The 22,152-nt window shown below is 42.6% G+C and overlaps 1 protein-coding gene across 1 annotated transcript in view; it reads left to right on the top strand.

The window, feature by feature from the left end:
• Positions 1–22,152, top strand: part of LOC138596923 (cell adhesion molecule DSCAM-like) — a 124,800-nt gene that overhangs the window by 26,031 nt on the left and 76,617 nt on the right. Inside the window, exons 2-3 of the mRNA XM_069668401.1 lie at positions 1,558–1,875; positions 2,004–2,153. Of these exons, the coding sequence (XP_069524502.1) occupies positions 1,558–1,875; positions 2,004–2,153 (468 nt within the window). The remainder of the gene's footprint in view (positions 1–1,557; positions 1,876–2,003; positions 2,154–22,152) is intronic.

Here is a 22,152-nt window from a genome sequence, read left to right as displayed (position 1 = left end):
TCAGATGATTACCTAAGTATGAATGCTGACGAGTTTTTCCTCCATACGTTTACTGAGAAATGGCTCTATTGTTGGAAATGACCCCTGAAGCCAGTAACGCTCTGGATTTCTGAGAACTCTGATGGGTTGTGTTTGGCCTTCGAGCTGTTCTGTTGGTGCAGGAGAGAACCGTTTGTTATTAATACATGTGTGCGTTCTGTAGGGCTGATAAATCTGCACGTCATTATTATAAATATGACGTATGTCTTAAAGTGGTTTCAGTTTCAGACATGCAAAGCTAAGGTTTGAGTAACAACGTTAATGAAAGACAAAACCGTAATAATCGGCCTTCAACTTATATATTTAACATAACAAGCGTAGCTCAGAGCTAGCCACTTGTTAACCTCAATGCTAACGCAAAAACCTGCGATGAGTCAGGAGAAAACAACAGACGCTGAATCTTATTTTAACATCATCCTTCCTCCTCCCTACTGTAGTGAGAAGTCGGATGATAGTTAGCTTTAGCCTGGCGTGTAGCTGCTAACTAGCTATGTGGTAACTTTGCAAAAAACAGGGGCAGTCAGAACACGTGGGTCTTTTTAAACTGCTTTATTTGAACCTCAGCTTATCGTGACACTTGTGCCTTCACAACCCACGAAAAAAAACATGCGTGTCACTGTGCTACACCCTCCTCTTTTTTGGTAACTTACAGACAGCAGAGACTCACTTCCCAAAACACTATGGCCATTGCATACCTTACCAAGTCCACCTCTATCAGTGGGGTAGGCTGGACAGGTAACATTGCAGATAGGTCTAACAAGGTGCAGCTCCTGGATGGATTTTAAGGCAGGGTCTGTTTTGCAAACCAACCGACCAACAAAGACTCATCGTCAACTTAAGTCGGTTTCGAATATCAGGGAGCAGCCCTAATTAAAGAATAGAGAAATATTGCCCATCCCCACTTCCCAGAGCCCAAAGTCAGTGTCGTTTTTACTAACACTCCAAACACACATAGGTGATCAGAGAAGAACCGCAAATCTTCATGTGAGTTGAACCAGGAGTCACCAAAAATGTAGCGTTTTTAACAGTTGCTTTAAGAATGACTTCAATGTTCATTTGATCATCAGAATAGACGCAGATGTTTTTCTTTCCATTGCTTCTATGTTTGTTTGCACAGTGCATGTTTTAAAGGAAGTGTGTGTCCACAGACATTCATGTTGTGCAGGCATGTCTGGCTCTCTGCTGGCTCTGTTGTTTCACTGCTGCCCTCCCTGAATTTTTGCTGCAATGTCTCTTCATAGACAACAAGAGACTCTCTCCTGCAACCTCCCTTTACTGCAGTGAGCACAAACACAATGGTCAACCAGGGAAAAACACACTCAGCCTACATTCAAGGAGAAGAAAAGATGCAGCATTGCACAGTTGTTTTGTCACACAGTGGGGTTTAACAACAGAGGATTCATTTTGTTACTTTATTTAAATTCTTCTTTCTTACAGTGTTTAAGGTTTGATTGAAATAAAAATCATTCTTATTGCTCGTCTAATATTTCTGTTTTGTCTTCCTCCCTCTCCCTACAGTTTTCTGTGAAGATCTACGTTCCAGCTTATATTTTGTCAATGCATCTGTGCAAGAGGTAGTGTTTGCCAGCACCACAGGGACATCGGTGCCCTGTCCCGCCGCAGGCGTGCCCCCTGTCTCACTGCGCTGGTACCTGGCCACCAGCGAGGAGATCTACGATGTGCCAGGGATCCGCCATGTGCACCCCAATGGCACCCTTCAGATCTTCCACATCCCCCCTTCCAGCTTCAGCAAGCTTATCCACGACAACACCTACTATTGCACAGCGGAGAACCCCTCAGGGAGAATCAGGAGCCAAGATGTCCACATTAAGGCCGGTCAGTTTCTCTGCTCATGAGTCTTTACACTCTTTCTGCTTAACAATCCTGGTCCATAATGAGAAGTGTTTCTATCTCAGTATCAGCAGTTCTCTGTCTTATACACTCCTCTCTGTCCCCTCTCCCAGTCCTACGGGAGCCCTACACAGTCCGGGTGGAGGACCAGAAAGCCATGAGAGGCAATGTGGCGGTCTTCAAGTGCATTATCCCCGCCTCAGTGGAGGCCTACATCACTGTTGTGTCCTGGGAGAAAGACACAATGTCAATCAACGCTGAAAGTAAGTCATGGCATCTTTCTGTACTACAGTGCGCTTCATAATGTCACACTGAACATACTGTTTATGGTGATGGGGAATGTAGCCTCAGCAGATCGTCATGAGGCTCTTGCCTGCCTCTTTGCTGAGCTGTTCTTGATGTCCCAATGATTGTTATGAGAGATTATAGTTAGATTGGAACATTGATTTACCACATTACTTTATGTGCTTGTTTACATACCACAAACCTCCAGGTCAGACGTGGTTGGACATACAGCACAAAAGACATTTATGTTTGTGCTAAGCGGGCTGCTGGATCAAACTTTCTGTCCATGATTACAATACATAAACAATATACAAAAAGTCAAGATTACATTTGATTTGGGACAGCTACATCTTTTTCAGCTTATAGGAAACATGCTCTTATTTTTGAGGATTCTACAGCGTTAGCAGTGCCACTGGAGAGAGACAGAGCTTCCCAGTTAGGCTAGTCTTGATCACAACGCTATATTATAGTAAATGCTGCCGTGTGTTACACCTTAACCCTATAAATATGGACCTCTTTCAGGCAGCAGAAGCGAGAAGCTAAGACCACTGGTGTACATTTGTTGATGACTTATATTAGGTGTGATGTCAAAAGTGGTGCCAACGCACGCATGTTTGAAAATCATGTTCACATTATTATAAAATAAAAACCATATTAGGAAGAGTCGTGATAGTTTTTGAAATAGAAAGCTAAGGCTTCCGTCTTTCATGTCATCATGTTGTACTTTCATTGATGATTATTACTCCTTTCCCACCAAAATTAGCGCATTGACGCTGTTTTTTCAGAACCGGGAAGACCTGCCTATAAATGCCGATTGTCTCTTTTCCCATTGCCAGTGGAGTATACTCCTTTCGGTCTCTTTTCTGCTGCGTCACCAACTGACGTCACAAACGCTGCAGAAACAGGGTTAGTAAACAAATGGTACGCACAAAGAACTTACATTACACTCTTTGGTGAGCAGCATGGAGGCCAGTGAAGATGTTACAGTGGCTGGGTCTTTATTGTATCTATTACTCATTCAGTCTATTTATCAAACTCGGCGCAGACGAATTTGGAACGATGTTCGAGCGCTGCTGGTATGGAGACGGGCGGCAACATCGTGCTGGAAAGAGGGCGGAGATTAGAGTGTTGTCCCGGGTTTTGTGTTCCCATCATTGCCAATCAGAGCGGAGTCGGTAATTCTACTGCAGAGTCATTTGACCCGGGTCTGAATGCCGATTGTAACCTTTCCCACTAAGCAAAAAAGTGTCAGCGGGTTAAGTCGTGTGAAAGCTTACAGGTGGCTGCAGCGATGGTTGTTTGTATAATCCTCAAAAAATGGAGCTCAAATAAAAACAATAATTGCCAGAGCATAACACACATTTATTCAAGTTTCTATATAAGCTATTATAGTATTACATATATATAGCTTTGGATCAATATGTCTTGTTTTTAATTGTCAAAAGAGAATAATATGTGTTGACTTTCTTCAGTTACAATGGCTTATTGAGCAGTATATTTGGGTGGTTTTATAGTGTAGCATACTTCAGATTGTAGGTTCATGAAGGATTTGAAAATACTCCAACAAATAAAGTCAGAACATGCAGAAGTACCAGTGTGGGCCCCGGCTGTGTCTCTATCGCAGAGTTCAGAGGGTTAAATGAAGTTTAACCTGTCCAAATGACAACGACAGGCAGTGTGACGAGCATTGTGACAGCAGAGGTGTTTATGTGGTCGAATCTTCTGACATTAACCGAGCTTGTACCAGCTAGCCCGGCCCACTCTGTGTGTGTGTGTATGTGTCTGGATACCCACGTCTGTCTGACCCAATGACAGCGAGGTCCCGCTCCTCTTCCTCCGCCCGGTCTTCCACGAGAGCGCAGGCTGCCAGCCATGTCACTTAGTCTCAGTGTATTGACCCATTTCTGCGGCTGATCGGAGGCACTGCAGCTCTCCGATCATTCAAATCACTTAAATGGAACGCTCGCCTGCGTGATTGTTTCCCAGCCCTGGGGGGCAAATTCACTTTATGTGGGGCATTTAGCAAACTCAATAGACAAGAGCTAATGTCATTTTGCTTTTGGATGGAGGGCAAATGCTGGCTAGCGACTGCTTTCTTTTCTGTTGACGTTTCACATTTGTCCACTGAGGCGAAATCAGCCATGTTGAAATCTATAGCAATCTCTTAATTGTCCATAAATGGATTTGCCGCGAGCGTGTTTTCAGATACGGGGGTATCAATGATAGAGATTTAACTGCAGTTATTCTCATTTTGAATACATTTGTGGGTTTTAATATATCACTGTATTAAATTGTTTTACAGTAAATTTTAACACCATACTGTTGGATCTTTGAAAGAGAAAGAAAGTTTCAGCTCGGCCTTCCCAAAAATCTCGAGCGGTAAAATTCATCACATGTAGCCGTCAGCCATGTAAACGCTGTCAGAAAAATCATCCAGCCACCAATCCACTGCTCTTCTCCACGCTAAATAATGGATGACGGAAGCCTATGAATCCATGAGCAAATGGTCTTTATTCACGTCTCAGTGCACGCATCCGACTGACGCACCGTCCATTCCCCTCATCCTCCTCTACACACATTTTAAGTGCACTTTGTCCGTGTGTATCCATGTCTGTGAGTCTATAAGCAACCTAACCGACAGCTCCGTGAATGATGGCTTCACCCCTCGTCTCGATGGCCGAGCTTCCACATTTTAATTTTTAATGAACAAAAATAATATCAACACTTTGACTTCAAACAAAAAACTTTGTGAAATGTAGCTTTTCTGTCTCCGACATGAATAATTGAGTTAGCGTCTCTGTTTTGAAGGTGTAGCATGATGTGCAGCGCGTCAGACAGGCCTGCTGGAAGTCTCACTGGACGTGGAGCTTTCTGAGTCGTTTCAGGGTAGACGAACAAAGAGCCACTCAGAGAACCCCGGTGTCCATTAGAAAAGAATGGGAAATTATGATGAAAAATGCATTGAGGCATCCTATAAATGTAACTGAAGGTATACTGTGGCCTTGTGATATATAGGCTGTACAGCGGTCTGTTGTTTTTATTAGAACTGCTGCAGAAAATATCCAGTTCATGCTCCAATATAGAAAAGAGACACATCGGCGAGCTGCTGGTCTCATTGTTTTCGCCCATTTTTCATTGTTTATGTATCAACAAAGTCTTTTGAATAATACATTTGTTACATTAAATATTGTTCTTAATCCACCCACTTTAGAAATACATTGTGGGTTGTAACTCTTGATTTTCCTGGCTGACGGTCGCTTTCCTTTTCAGGCTGTTTGCTTCATGTGAGCGTCCAATTTGTTTCTTTTCTTTGGATTGTCACTTATTTTTGAAGTTGTATCTGTAGTCATTGTTTCTTTCTTTGTTTGTTCAGCCATATTAGATTACTGTTTACTCGCAACACTTGCAGAGAGCGGAAAAGCAGCCGCTTAGCTCCGCCTACCCTCTCTGGCAGACCAACCTCTGCTGGCTGATGGAAAACGCGTCACTATCTGGGCGCCACTTGGGATTTTTTCCACGAAAGTCGCCACAGACACCCAGATTGTAATACTGCAAATCAGAGGCTTTCATCAGTGGGGCATAGGCTCAGTCACCATTGTGTTACCTCATTCAGCGATGGATAGAGACCTAACAGACATTTATTTAAAGGAAAATCTTTGAGACTATGTCTTCAAGCAGGTTTCCTTTCAAAGCAGGGAGCCAGAGAGGGAATTTTCTAGGATTTTAATTGGGGTTTACAGCAGCCAATAGAACTGACCAAATAACCAAACAGGGACAACATACCTGCTAAAGCTAGCTCGTGGGTAAGCCGTAAACCGTGCATGTTCAGGATCAGTCATCATTGTTTTTTTTATGTTTTCAAAGAAATGACAAACTTTTCAATATTATTAAATATAATATGTTTTTCTTTACTCAGATGGATACTAGTATAATAATAAAAATAATAATAATAATAATAATCTATTTTATTTATATAGCGCTTTAAAGGGTACTCAAAGGTACTTTACATGACAATCAAAACAATCAAAGTACACAAACTTACAGGTATATAATATAATATTTATATAATAAAATATGTATTTAAAGGTGAGAGAAAGTAAAAAAAATAAAAAAGAAATAATAAGAGATCATAGCTTAAAAGCAGTATGCACAAATGAGACCACTGCAAAAACCAGTTTTTCTCTGGTTCTTCTGTTTATCGGTTGTGTTTGTGTAAACTGAGCTTTTGTTTTTATTGTAAACAACATTTCTCTCTACTTCCAAATAAGATATTCTCATTGAGGTCTTTTATTTGCAAAAAATGCCGACTGGTTAAGAAAACTTAAAGAGGTTTTTCAGAGCTTGAATAATGCAAAGAGAACACGTTAGTGTTTAAACAACAGGCTGGCCATGACAGAGATGCTGATTTAAGGAATATTTGGAGTGGCCTCTTAATTTACATATATACATCTTATATACGTACACAGAGATATGTGATAACAAAACTCAAACATCAATTTTGATTTTATTGGAACTTTTAAAACGATTGATATTTTTTTGTCCTCTCTGCCCAGCAACTTCACCAAATGTGTGGAAGTGAGGATTAGGCTGAACTCTTCTTAGCCAGGAATTAGCCTCATGAGTCACTCTGACCAACAAAGTTACTCATTAGGCTGAGATTAGAGTATGAGGAAAGGTACGGAGCAGGGACATGACTGGTGTGTGACAGTGACCAGTTTTTTTTTCATCAGTTGCTACTTTCATCTCTATTCAACAATGTAAGATACTTGCAGACACTGATTCATGTATGCTTCAATTCAGAAACTGCAAACTGTGTCAACTAAGAGGATTTAAGTTTTTGTTTTGGGGAGCCAATCAGGACGCAGTATGATCATGATGGGTTTACTGGTTTACAACGATCCCTGGAAACAATGCAGGAAATCTGTCATTGTATTATTTGGCTCTTAAAAAAAGAGGGATGGGATAAAACTGGCAACGTTTACCCAACTTGTGGTCAGTGCACTGCTTATACTGTCATGATAGAAATGTATGAACTGCATCAACCTGCTCTTTCTGTTGGTTTAAACATGGTGCTGTTATTGCATAGGACCAATCACAACACACTGATTTCATGACAGTAGTTTCTATCTGCCTCCTGCTCGACCAGAAGAGTTCATCTTTGTCGAGGTTCCAAACAGTAATCAGGAGTCAGGGCCCCAAAGAAGAGGAGACGTCACGCCCTGCATTTAATGAAAGAGCAGCAATGAGTTGTTTTATTTAATGTAGCAACAGTATGAGGAATAGAGAATACATATCTGTAGCTCATAAAAGACACCTAGTTTTGGGCTATTTCTGAATTTGTTTTTTCATTATCAGCCGTAATCCAGTTAATATCTCAGTTTTTGATTTTTGTATGTAAAATAATGTGATGAAATTATTAGTCTTTGTGTAGACCGGATTTAACCCTCCGCTGCAAAATGATTTTGGAGACAAGCCGCTACAATCATCACTTTTGTCACCCTGTCATTGCTTAAATGAACAGATTATCAACATCCTAAAACAAAAATGTGTCTCTGACACGTTGATGTCGTAACCGTATTTTACACGGTTGAAAAATGATAGAAATGGTCTGAGATGTTCAGACCTGATTTCACCCTGTTTTCATCCAAATTTCAACACTAAAATCCCGGTGTGTCCTCACTGGGTTATGTTTATATTCAAAAAGCAGAAAGACGTTCAAAGTAAAGTTGACTGACAACATTTAACAAGTCGCAACTTTTGGATAAACAAGCAAAATCTGTTAACTCAGAGAAGACACTATCTGAAACCTTGTACTTTAGTTAGAGGCCTGGTGTTAATGTGAGCACTTCCTGTAGTGTTGCTTCATGGGATGCTAGTGATGGACTGTGGCTGGCTGCGGCTGTTTCTCTGTGCAGGGCCATTCCCCAGGTGCAGCCTGTGCTGCAGTCACTGAGGAGGCCTTGTAGTCATTTGCCTTGGCCTGACGCTGCCTGCTCTGCATTCAGCACCAGTAGGGCCGAGCGGGGGCCGACCCCCCAGCACTGCTGCAGAGACTCACACACACACACACACACACACACACACACACACACACACACACACACACACGCGCGCTGGGGCTTCTTTTCATTCAGCACACGAGCTAAAGCACAAGGGCCGTCGGCCATCACACAGATTCTCTTTGCTCTGCTCAGCGCTCCCTCGTCTATCCTTCGCTTCAGTCTTTTCTTTTCTGCTCGTGCTCCCTCTTTGCTTGTTGTTTCTATCACTATCTCACACACAAATATAAGCACTTACTTATGTCTTCCATAACAACATTAATGAACCTCAATGATTTCAGAACATCCAGTTAATACATGTAAAAACCGTCCTCATTGCTGCTGGTTTGGTGGCCTGTAGAGACAATAGTTTCAGGATATCACAGATTGCACTAACACTCTCAGTCGGCCCATTTGTTAAGCCATCTTGTGCATTTCACAGTTTCTTTCATGTTTGTTGACATTTGGGATGTGTGTTGGAGTTATTTCTGCAGCCAGTCTCGAGCCCCACAGCCATCGCCGAGAGGGAGAAGAGCCAGCCACACTATGTGGGTTTAATTGGCTGCGTATAATAGGCCTTTGAAGAAAATATCAAGAGTTACTATCAGAGAGGCTGCTGGACGTTATCATGTGCTTCCACAATGCCCACTGTTTCTCCTCCGTTCCTCCTCCTCCATTTCAAGGCAGCGACAGAGCCAGGCTGATACAAGAGCATGCAAATGTCTGTGTTTATTGTTGCTCAGTTATTGTGAGTTAAACTAAACCGACCCATCTTTGCCACTCTGGATAAGGGCTAGGTGACATGGCAAAACACAAGATCAATGTATTTTTTTCTATAAATATAATCTAATAATATTGCCTTTATCCTGATAATAAAGGAGGCCTGAAGATACCGGAAGGCAAATTAGTTCAACTGTAGAGTAAAGCTTTTCGGTACGTGCTAAAGTTGTTTATCGCACATTTTAAGGTTTTCTTTTTTAGTTTAAGTAAACATAATTAAAACAAGTTAAACTCTGACCAAAGCAGATTCAAGTAAAAAAAAAAAACTGTTTTTTCCAAGGCACTTCAGGAGGGGCTTCAAGCCGAGCTAACTACGTCGAGCTAACTAGCCCGACTTGTTTCTAAAAGCCTAACTTGTGTTTAGGATAAGATATGTTTGGCGTGTCATCATTCAGGAGGTTTGTAGAGGTCTCCTTGTCTTATAACCATCAGACCCAGAGATTTTAAACTCTGAAAAAGGCTGTTATAAATCAGTGTAATAAATCAGGGCTTTGTGGGCTGCTAGCTGAGCTGCCGCTAAAATTAGCTTAGCTTGTTTCAGGTAAGGAGTCTTTCAGTCTTCACTGTTCAAGTGTTTCTTATAGGGAGCACCATTACATCTCAAATTAAGGAGTTACACATATACATCAGTGTCTGTCTAGCACACCAGGAGACAGGGATTTCAAGTGAGAGGGCTGCTAGCTGAGCTGCTACTAAATTTAGCTCAGCTAGTTTCTCTGATTCCTTACAGACATCTGATGTCCACTGCGGGTGCAAACTTTGACCTGTACATTCAAACCACAAACTGAGCGTCCGTTTTAGTGATAATATCAATGTCCAAAACTTCACCGTTAGCGAGTGTCTATATCAAGATCCTTTTAACACACTGCTCTGTACTCAGTGTGCCCTCGTGCACCACCACAGTGTGTCAATATAAATTTGCATTATGAACACTTACTAGCTGCATAAATTAAACTAGATGGCAGGTTATATTTGTAAATAAACTGCAGCTCTTTACTTTCCTGCATCAAAGTGTATTTCCTGATCCCTGTCTGCTGCCTCACTGTAAGCATTACTCTGAAGGGAGGCAGGTAATCAGTTACCATATACTGCGTGTTGTAGCCTACAGGTAGAGTGCGATAACGAATGTGTTCTGTTGGTAGCAGCCTTGCAGCTCGCTGTCGGTTTTGCCCTTTTCTTAGAATGTGATGCAGGAAGCGCAGCCATTGGTGCAGCACAACCTTGAGCTGGGGGCTGGGGTGGGTGGGTAATGGTTTTACTGGTCCCTGTGTGGAGGAGATGTGAAGGGAGAGGGAGGGGGAGAGAGGATAACTAACTCTCTCTCTCTCCCTCCATCCCTTGCTCGCTCTGTCGACAGGCAGGGTTGGGACTGTGACGTGTGACAGGCTGGATGTGGAGTCTTTTTCCAGCCTCTGTCGTTCTGTCTGCCCATGATTGGCTGGAGTATTGTTATTCACACAGAAAAATGGGTCAGGTGGCCTGTGGAGAATGGAGTGTTTGTATGGCTGGATAGACGGACAGCACAAACACACACACATGCATACCTACACATGCATCCCACACGGAGCGGGATTATACTCTGCAGCGGAGCGCTGGTGGCAGATAAATAACAGATAAATGAAAATAAATCCAGGTTATGTGTTAAGCGTCTCTCGTGTTGAATTCGGCGTGTTCTCTCACAAGCTGCGAGCTGGTTCTCTCTCCTCACGCCCAGTGGCAGGGGCTTAGAGAGATAAATAAAGGGTTGCTCTGAAGGAAAAAAAACTGGGAAGAAAATCAATACCTGTGTGCATGAATCTGGCTGCAGCTGCCACAAAGCATTATGGGAACATGACGGGTAGATACACTAGGGCTGGGCAACGTGCAGGCAGCATGATTGGCTGGAAGGGTAAAAAAAAACACAAACACAGAGAGCTCAATGGAAACGTGAAAATAGATGTCGTGTAAAATCCTGTATTATTATGGATTATGAGCCATTGAGTCAAACATAATGTGTTAATATTAGACTTTTCTCTTCTGTTAAGAGTGAGTACTTTCAGCTGTGATTATAATTATTCATTGTGATAATTATGTATTTATTAATCATTATGTAAGCATGACTACAGACTTTCACATTTTTTATATCAATTGAGTCCAATATTACCTGGGCAGCTGCAGTAATCATTTTTATAATAATAATAATAATAGTCTTTTAGTGTTTATAAGGCCTGATTGGATACATCTGTTTTATAATAATTTTTAATAATTAAAGTATCATTTTTATCTAGATGTAATTGGCTGAAATTTTTCATGTAAAAAAGTGTTACATGTAATTGTGTTGCTGCCTGTCTGTTGCCATGACATTCAGTCAAGTAATCAATCAATCAATCAGTTTGGATTCATAAAGCACCAAATTACAAAGATACTTATATGTAGAGCGGGCCTAGACCTGCCTTATTGTAATGTTATTTACAGAGAGCTAATTAAATTCACCATGAATAACGTTATAATAGGACAGGCAGAAAGCTCGAACAGAACCGGACTCACCAGCCATCTGCTTCTTGAGCAAGAGATTATAAATGTAAAAAAATGTGAGGTCCTTTTTGCCTTCTGCTTATGTTTGTCTACTTTTTTTTTTTTCAAGAAATACATTTAAATACATTTAAAAACTCACTCTTACAGGCGCAGACCTGTTAAAAGTGTAGACCTGTGAACCGTACTCACACATGGACAGATATCTGCCTCTTAAACAAGAGGCTTTTATTCTCAATGAGGCTTTATTAGATCAAATAAAAAAATAAATACAACTTTAAAGTACTTTAAAAAAAAATCTGTCAAATCTAACATATCAAATAATAAGACATAATTTCTTCTGTTAAAGTTGAAATCTGAGTAAGTAAATAATGCAGCAATTTGCACCTGTCAGTTATATTAAAGGCTTTCTACAGCAGATCATAATGTTGATTTTACTTCAGTACCTGTCTTGTGATCCAAACTGCTGCAGTTAAAGTGGTCTGAAGCATTGAATGCTTCATTACATCATAACAGGTAGAAAACATGACTGTATATGTGAGTTAGCAGTCATATAAACATGAGTATGAATATGTAACATATGTGTCTCAGGTGTCCAGCATCACTCTTAAATTACACTGCGTGTGCTCTCTACATCTCTGAGCACACAGCCTGCTGCTCCCGTCTCAGCTCAGACTGACAGAGATATTAATTAAATTGGCTGATGCCCTCTCTCTCTCTCTCTTTACTGCACCGGCGCTGCGATGATCACACTCCCACCTCCGTACTGTGCTGTTTGCTCACCAATAACCGCAATTTGTTCTTTATTAAACTCTCGGGGCTGGGAACAATTAGGGTGTGAGCTGGAGGTGGTGTGTGTGTGTGTGTGTGTGTGTGTGTGTGTGTGTGTGTGTGTGTGTGTGTGCGCACGCATGCGCATATTTGAGCGCAGGCAGTAGAAGGAGGAGGAGGAGGGGGAGCAGGAGGAGGGGGGAGATACTAAACACTGCTTAATCTTTGATAAACAGTGAGGTCTCCTTTGTGCCGCTGCAGTTTGGCACATCTTCTCCCGGCAGCTCGGCTCAGCGTTGTGCTGTTCTGTGCTGTGCTGTGCTGTGCCGGGCTAGCTCATGGCTGCTGCCTCCGCTGCTCGCAGACCTGGATGGAAGCCAGGTCATGCATGGCTCCCTGCCAAGATACAGATTAGCTATAAGCGCAACATGAGCTAATCATGGAAGGAGCCACCAATTAATTGGCACTTAGACATTTGGTGGACTATATGGATTTAGGTTTGCGTGATGCGTCGATCGTTGTGATTGGCATGGATGGATGCTGTATGTTCACGTGTCAAACATTCAGGGAAATAAGATTAGTTGTGTGGGTGTTTGTATGATAAGATGCTGGAGTTCTATCTTCACGTCCAGCCTGGATACAGACTGCAGAGCGGGCTGGCCTGGTTGTCTGTATTTGTATGTTTATATCATAGACTGTAACCTAACAGACTGTGACCTACCCTCTTTTAAAGCCTGAAGCTTGGCTTTTTCGGCCTTCGACATCTTATGTTTTTTTTAACCAGAAATGACCATAAATGGACGACAGGCCGGATACACATTGCTACACCTGTCGCCTTGTTTAGAGGCCGCTGTGGGAGGGACCGTCAGTCACAGGGAGTCGATTTCATGCTAAATGGGACCATAATTAACAAAATGTACATCATGCTGCATTGATGACATGAAACTAGCAATAATAATATAATAATAATAAACTTTATTTGTATATCACCTTTTCAAACACACAATTACAAAGTGCTTAATATACAATTAGTGCACAAGTGAACTCCTGCACCACAATCATAATGCACAGACAGACAGAATTTATGCAAACGCTAACTTCAAGAAATACGTTTTTTGCAGCTATTTAAAACTGACCACAGATTTGGCAGACCGAATGTTCTGGAGTAGACTGTTCCCCAGTGACTGTGACCACAAAATCATCAGCAAAATGTCTACTGAAATTACTTCCTGTCTGGGTGGGAAGATGAAACGTGACATGGATGATGCATTCATGCATATACATCTTTGGAATCTAAGGTGACACAATGCAAGGTGCAGTTGTGGTGCAGAGAGATATTCTGACACACTTGGCATGTGGATGACAGGACCTCTAGTACCCTACAAACATAACACCATAAACATCTTGCTGTCATTAAATGACATTGATAATGAGAGGCTTCCAGATAATAAGGCAGAAATGAGTGGTGGAAGTGTTGGACAGGTAGATGAGCGTCAGTCACAGCGCCTGTGTTGCTGCCTGCTGAGCGCTACATGTTTGCTCTCTGCCAGCCATTAAAACAGGAAGGTGATCCCCCCCCCAGCCCCCACCTCTCCATCTCATCCACGTCTAACCCTGTTCTGCTTTGACGTGAGAGAAAATTTGGACTAAAACAAAACAAAATGATTTGCAGGGAAGACCTTCGACTTGTAACAAAGGCTGCTTTAAATCACAGCATCTGTGTAAGAACCTGCAGAGAGACTGATGTGCACATAAACCTTTGTGTGTGTTTGTGTGTGTGGTAGAGAGGCAGGGAGGGAGAGGAGCAAAGTATCGGTGTGTGTGTTGCTGTGTAGGAGGAGGAAAAGGGGGAGTCGGCTGTGAATGGTTGCTCTTATCGCGTGCATGCAGCTGCTGCAGTGTCTTTGAGAGACAGAGGGGCTGTCCATGCATGCCACTCACTCTGCCTATTCACAGCCTCCCTCCCTCCCTCCCTCTCTACATCCCTCCTTCTCTCTCTCCTTTTTTCTCTCTTTTTCTACCCCTGTCTGTGCTGCATTTTTACGGCAAGGAAGTGAGCAAAAAAAAAATACGAGGGGAAAAAAATCATGACTTGAGCGTTAATGCAGACTCATGACGGGCAGGCCTTCACTTTGCATCCTCATGATTATAACAAAAGACAGGCAAGAAATTAGCTGTCAGTGGACATCACCACATCAAGAAGGCGAATGTGTGACTGCTTGTGCACACTGGTGTCCTCCTGTGTCGACACAGACATTTGAACGTTTAAATAAAGCTTTTCTGTTTATTTGCAGGCCTTGAATGGAGCTTGTGCTTTAATGATATTATCCAAAGATGTAGGTCACTTCCTGCAAACTTTGGTTGCATGCAGGATAAGAAAAATGTGTTGCATATTTTAGATAAAAACTAAAATTTGCAGACGTAAAGAAAGTCGAACCAACCTTATCTGTCAGAAGATAATACCAACAAAGACCCCTCCCCCTGCTCCAACATGCTAATCAAACCTACGAATAATGAAGTGGATTCAGTCAGTGAGGAGTCGGAGCTTGTGGAAAGGTGACCTGTGGAAAGGTATTTCCAAGACGAGCCGCCATGGGAAATCACCTTGATAGATGGACGTCTCGGGCAGCGAGGGAAGTGATATCCCCGAGCGATGCATGTTGCATTCAGAGTGCATTCTGGGATTTGTAGACCCCCCCCTCCCCTCTGCCTCAGCCATCTTGCCCAGGTGCCCTGTCATGTATGGCTTCAGTCCTGCAGCAGTTTTTCTCGGGCTGTGATGTGTAACCTTGACTCTGAGAGGAGAGAGAGGAGCAGATGGTGAGAGAGGATGATTAACAGTCAGTTGACCAGGAGAGCTGGGAGGCCTAAAGACAGGCTTTGAATGTGTTTATTAAAGGTGATTTAAAGTGTTTGTTATTTAACATTTCGACATTATTATAGTAATAATTTATTCACTAAACTGATTTGACATACAAACCTAAAACATATGTATTTTAATCATTTAGTAAAGGTGCGTTCATGATGAAATATTAGATGGAAATTTATATTTGTTTTAATAATAAACATAAATTAAAGAATTGTTTTGTTATTTTTACAGTGTTATATTATTATATTAATGTTTTGCAAAAATGAAAACCAATTTTTTACATATTCAAGGCCAAAAAAATTACAAAGCTGCAAATTTTCCATTTTCCCTAAATGCATCTTCTGATTTATGCAAAACAAAAAAAACATAATACGAATATTTCAGGAATATTTAAAGCCTTATTTTCCTTTAATAAAAAGAAACCTGAAACATTCAAAGTCATATTTACTGCTGGTTTCATTTATTGTGAAAATAAACGCAGACTTTCTGCTCATTTAAATACAAGATTTAAAATAATTATGCAGCATTTTGTTGGAGATAAATCTTCATGTTTGAGCTGAATGCCTTTAAAGAATCTCCTTTCACAGGCAAACATTAAAAGAACATTTTCTATTGATCGTTTCCAACACAGCGCTTTACATTATTTTGTCTAAGGTGAAGAAACCTAATGTTTTTGGAAATGCTTGCATAATCCTTTAGTTCCACTCGGCAACTACAGAGAGAGATACAATGCGGAGGGAGTGTGTGTAAAAATAATTCAGAGGACAAAGAAATTAAACTGATAAGTGAGCGCATGAAGGCTCCTTTGCATAATCCCAGTTAATCCATAATGCAGAACACAGAGTGAAGTGTCTAAAAATATCTCTGAAAGCTGATGTTTCATTTGCATGTTCGATGCTTCTGCTCCTTTTGCAGCCGTCACAAATAATATAACAATTACAGGTTTAGTTTTAACATCACATTTAAACACAGTTATGTTTTAAAACATGCAGGAAAATACTGAATGCAGCAACAATTAAATAAAATTCCTGTTTAAAGAGAATTAAATCATTTGTGTGTGTGTGTGTGCTTTGTTGGACGAGCAGTGATGAACTCCAAATAGATTTCTCTCTTGCATACAGTAAATAGTCATGTTGTTGCTGAGGGCCTGAGTTGACGCTGTCAGCTCCCTCTGATTGGCTGCAGCCTGCTATGACTCGTCATGCGCTCAGCCAATACGCTTCACCCGTGTTCCTCTCCTCTTTTTTTTTTCTTTCCTTTTTTCCCCACCCTAAATAAATTGCCTGGAGAAATTGAACAAAAAATTAGAGAAAGGGAGAGAGCCTTTCATCTAATTGAGAAGCTCATATTAGCTGTGGACGGAAGATAAGCTCCCCTCTCTCTCTCTGCAGCTATTAAGCTCTCTGTATGTTAGCCAGTTTCTGCTTCTCGTTTCACTACAGCTTGATTTTGTTTTTTAAAGCTGTCACCTCGGTGCACTCAGTGTCAGCGAGGTGTGGGTCTTCAAGTTAAGTGTGTGTGTTTATCTGTGTGTGTCCCAGGTCTGCTGCACCTGCACACATGCACAGAACTCAAAAATGGGGACTACATCATGTGACCTTGTGCAGCCCTGCAGACATGCAGGCGAAGGCAAGCACATGCAAACACAATTTCCTCTTTGTAGCAGCTTTGTTGACTCATTTCAGCAGTTTGCTTTAATGTATTATAAGCTAATACTGTGATTTAGTATCAAATGTAATGCGAGGTTAAACTGCATCTGATGCAGCCGTTTATCATGCAATCATCCATCATGCACAAAAGATCATTTCCGCCATATTTCCTTTTAGGAATAAATCATTTGAAATACTGTGCATGCATTAATTGTGTTTTTAAATAAATTATAGACGTTGAAATATATATATATTTTGTCCTTAGCATGTTTGAGCGTCCACCGTGTCAACGAATGCGTCCCAACATATGTTCTAATTGACACTGTGGATAAACTCTGCCTGGATTTATCAGGCGCTCTGATTCTTGGGGTGTAGACGTTCCTCCTGATTACATTGTGTCTTCTAGTGCCTTGATCCCTTCAGCCCCCCAAACCAGGATTACATTCCCACTATATAATCCTGGATGGGGCGGCCCCCCGAGGTCACACTGCAGCCCCCAAATGTCTTCTTGTGACGATGATACTGTGGAGGAAAAAAGCAATCAAGTGGTGGTTTTACTGTTGTTAATCTTCTCTCAATAAGAGTGAGGAGGGAAGACGGAGAGAGGTAAAAGGTTTGCTGTGTCTGTGCTGCTGCTGCTGCTGCTGCTGCTGCTGCTGCTGCTGCTCTGGCTTACTGCCTCCTTCAGTCCAAGGCAGCCATTTTGTGTGAGCCAGTGTGTGTTGCTGGAGCAGTGCTGGTTCTCTCTTCACATTGAAAAGATCAGAAAAGCGTTGCACAATTCTTCATTGATTCCTAACAAAGGGATTTCAGCCTGCAAGAGAACATTTATTGAACATTTGTAGACATGCTGCATTATTTACCGTGCACCAGGGGACTGTTGAGTAAAAGGACAAAGTGGTATCAGTCTGCCTTCAGACGCTGTTTGTTTATCAGATGAATTAAGCAGTTGTGATAGAATTGACTGTGCCAGAGCTGCCTAAAACAGCAAAATAATGCTGTCCAGTGTGTCGTATGAGTGTGTTGCTGCAGTTTATGTCACGTTATAGGGTCTGTAAAGGCTGCGGTTTCAGCTGGAGGTGCAGTGAGGTCCATGTCTGAAAGCCCTGTCCTCTGTTCTTACACAAAAGCCATGCAGCTTTATTTATACAGCACATTTCAAACACAAAGGGAATTCAAACTGCAAACAAAAGTGTTACGATGACATTTAAACACAATAAGCAACAAAAACCACAATGAAGTCATGCAGAAGAGAATAAATAAGGATTCTTTTCTCTACTGGTGCTAAGGGGGAGCTTGACCAGTACGTTTCTCATGACATTAGAGTTACTTTATATGTTTGTTTTTTCAATAACAGCTCTGGTACACAGCACAAGTTTCATGTGTCAGGGTGAGAGACTTCAGCACCCGGCAGCACCGGACAGCGCCCAGCAACAACAACACAATACATCCAAAATGATGAGCGCAAATCTTCTGCAAAATCAGACACCTGTGCGTTGGTAATGTTTCCGTACAGATAGCTATCACAACGTGAGGAATACAATTAATAATGAGAAGACGTGCAAACAGCCTGTTAACGTTGCGCACACTTGAACTGATCACAATCTTTGTGATCACATTTGTAGTCAAAAATACATGTGCTCCGCTTTGCATTAAATGTAACAGATTAAACGTCTCTCACGGTGTCAGAAATAAAATGAATGAAAATAATGGCATTCTGTCTCTGCAGGAAAAACTGTGCACACATGACGCAGAGGTTACTGACAGTGTGACAGGTGTGCTTAAAAAAAGTTTATAGATGTCCACAAATGAGTCTTTGTAAGGTCATAACTGGGGCAGTTTTGTGACGGGGCTATAGCGCCCGCACAGCCCCGGTGTTGCACCGTGCTTGGTTAGAAATGACAACGAATGTTATAAAATGGTTACGGTGCAGAAATGACTGAAAGTAAGTAAACCCTAGTGCAAGAAAGGAAATAAAAATGCAGTAGGGAAAACAACCAAATTTTTTACATAGATATGAAGGTGGCTAAAGTTGGGTCACATTTGAGATCATCATGAAATTGGTTGCATCATTTTGTAGCTATTGTACGAAGCAGCTTCGCCCACAAACACACCCATCCCCTCCAGAGGCAGGTGCATTGTTCTTCTCCTGAGCTCAAACAGTCCCTTATCTGTGTGGAAATGTGAAATGTGTGGCCTGTTGGGGCCCTGAGCAAACAGACTGTCCGTGTAAGTGATCCGTCAGCGCGTTCGCACGGAGCCCCGTAATGACCAGTTTTCTTCAGGCCTTGTTTGCTCTGTGTTTTGTGGCTTCGGCGTCTGGCAGATGGGCCATCAGGGATTATACCTGCTAATGAAGAGAGGTGGAGGAGGGTGGAGGGGTCGGGTTATGATGTGATCAATTAAGTGGAGAAAAAAAGCTGGTTTGCGTGTTAACTGAGTAGATCTGTGAGTGTATTTGTGATTCACCGGCTGGTAGGTTCTTTAGCTTCCTTCCATTGTTGTAGCACTAAATCGAGCTCACTTTAGATTTTTCTTTCTGCCTTTTAGCTGCAAATTGTTTTTGTATTTGAACACTATAACACATTTCTCTTATTGTCTTGTTTTCATGTAAATCTTTGAAAGCACTCTGCATTGTGTCTGTAAGGTGCTACATAAACCAACTTGTCTTGTGTTAACAGGTGGGAGCTCTCAGCGGCAGCTGTAGTCAGATTCAGCGCGTTGATGTGGCGGGGGGGGCACTGTGTTTCTTTCTTTTTGGCGGGTGTTTATTGAGGTTATGACGGGGGGTCCGGGGCCCCACAGGCCCGTACCGGACTGGACTGTGCTGTACAATGACCAGCCCTTCCAGCGTGATTACACGAGGCGTATGTCCAGACAGGATGGCCTAATCCCTGACACCCCCCACCTCCCCGCGCCCATACACACACTCGCACACACACACGCACCGCCCCCCTCCCTCTCCCCCTCTCAACATATGGAGATGGGAGGAATTAGCGCAGTGGAAGAAAATAAATGAGTTAAAGCGGCCAGCAGCTTAGATCTCACAATATTGGTTCTTGGGTGACCCGGCTGTGAGTTTCTTAGAAGTGATGCAGAAAGCCTCACTGTTCAGCAACAACACATTCAACATGAAACACACACCTCACTTTGATTAAACACACACTTGTGTTCATTTCCTTCAGAGAGCACAGGCAGGGAAGTGTGGGAAGAGTGGTGCGCACTATTTTTAAGACGCTCAATGTCCGAGCAAACACCTCCCACAAAGCCACGGCCTGACCCCGCCGGGCTCCTCGTGTGACCCCAGCAACACGCCCCACCCCAGATTCAGCCCAGATCTTGTTAAATAGGATTAAGCTGGCTACCTGCCATTCAGTAGCTTGGACAGGAGCTCTTATCTCCCGTCTTCAGACGCCTGCCAACAACAACATAATGCACAGCGACCTACATTAAACAATGCCACACGCAGGTTTGCTGCTATCTCATTGTCTTCACTATTGTCTTCACGCTGCTCATTTCCATTGACTGCGTGCAGGTCACCGGGCCACTTACATGCCTAATCAGGATCTAATGACAGGCATTCAGGCCAAAGCCAATTAAGTGTTTGATGCAGGCCACGGCCGCTCCTGTGTGTGTGTCTGTGTGTGCAAGTTAAAGTGCGTGTGTATCCCTGCATTCACAAAGGTGTGAAGTTGTTCTTTGCTATTTGGGGTGTTCAGGAGCTTAAAGTCGTATTTTTAAACAACAAGGACGCTTTAAAAAGACGATGTGTTTTAGAATAAATCCAGGTCAGTCTACATGGGCAGAAACAAACATAAAAAATATATACACACTGCATGACGATCGGGCCAGCATTTACATTGTTCAGCCATATTTCTGCATAACGTTCAGTCTGTTAACCCAGCAGGACGTGTAGCAACTTCTTCTGCGACTGCCAGCATTTTTACCCACTTGAGCCTTAACATGATTTTTTTTCCCCGTAGGAAACTCAATTATTACAGGAATTGTTTGCCTGTAAGCACTACACTTCCTGCTCCTGCACCTTCCCTTTACTCTGACCCACCAGTTCCACTACTCCATCCCTGTATTTGCAGGCCGGCGCCCCCGTTAGAGACCGAGAGAGCAGTGGAGTCCATGTCCTCCAAAGCACATGTGACATGTCTCGAGCTCCCTCCCATACTCTCCCTCGAAGCAGGGACACCAATTCAGCAGCGCTAAGAGGCTTTGTGGACAAATCCCCCGTTGATCTTCATAAAGTTTGTGTCTTACAATTAAGTACAGATGGTTTGCAGCTGGTTGTAAGGCTAGTAAATAACTCGGTCCTCTATTTTCGCCAGGGATTTGTTTGGGTAATCCCTCTCTCTGACAGTTTACCAGATTCAAATCAGTTCAGGCTTTGCTTTCCTTCCTCCACTTCTTCACCCATTTTCTCCCTCCTCCTCCTCCTCCTCATCTCACCCCCCTCGCTCCATCAAAAGCTCCTTATCCTCATTTGAATATGCGATCATTTAGTGGGAGCGCACACATGACCTGACTGTATCTAAGAACAGGGATGTGGGTGATGCAAAAATCTTACTCAATTAGCCCCTAAACCCCCGGCAATCTGTAAAGTCCTCAGTGTAGGTTGGAATCAGTGTTTATGGACATGTTGAGAAATCCTTGAAGGACAGCGCGGACCCCCAGGAAGATTAGCAACCGCTATGACAGATGCTAATGTGGATCTGATAAAACAAACAAACAGACTGCAAGCTGCCACACGGAGCTCATACTAATACAGATATAACATGTACTCTCTTTAACATGTCTAATGAACAGACAGGTTTATAAAAAACTGGATTTCTACCTGGTTTAATTTCAGTTCAGAGGCTTTACCGGTGTAAAGTTTCAGCTCTGCTCTGCCACAGCATCAAATTCTAATGTATATTTATTCGTCACAATCCAGCAGATGCTCAGCGGCTGTCTGAGTTTAACCCCGTGTCCACATAGCGCCTTTTTCTGAGCAGCAGCGTCTTTTTTCAACTGTTCCAATGAGGGAAGAGCGTATGCGGCCACCTAGAGAGAAAGTGCTGCACCCAGCGTCTTTCTTCAGAGCGCTCCGCCTCCGCTCCGAGCGCTTTGAGTTGAAAATCTCTGACCTTTTCAGTGTCACCACCGCCGCTTGTTTCAGGCAACCACTGGGTGAGCCACTCATCACCCTGATTAGCACCAAACATGGTGGAGCAACTTGCTTTGGCTGTTTCTCTCTACCTAGAGCTGCACATGTATGTACTAACAAACAGTATCACAGACGGGAAAGACACTGGATCCGTCTCCGGCGTGTTCTGTGTGCGCCTCGACCTCTGGAGTCGATCACACCCAT

This window comes from Semicossyphus pulcher, unplaced genomic scaffold (assembly GCF_022749685.1).
Source record: "Semicossyphus pulcher isolate SPU_LCO1_2020_fin unplaced genomic scaffold, fSemPul1.0.p SCAF_10, whole genome shotgun sequence".
Classification (NCBI taxonomy): domain Eukaryota; kingdom Metazoa; phylum Chordata; class Actinopteri; order Labriformes; family Labridae; genus Semicossyphus; species Semicossyphus pulcher.
Note: the sequence above shows the minus strand (reverse complement) of the source record. Positions and strands in the feature narration are given on the sequence as shown.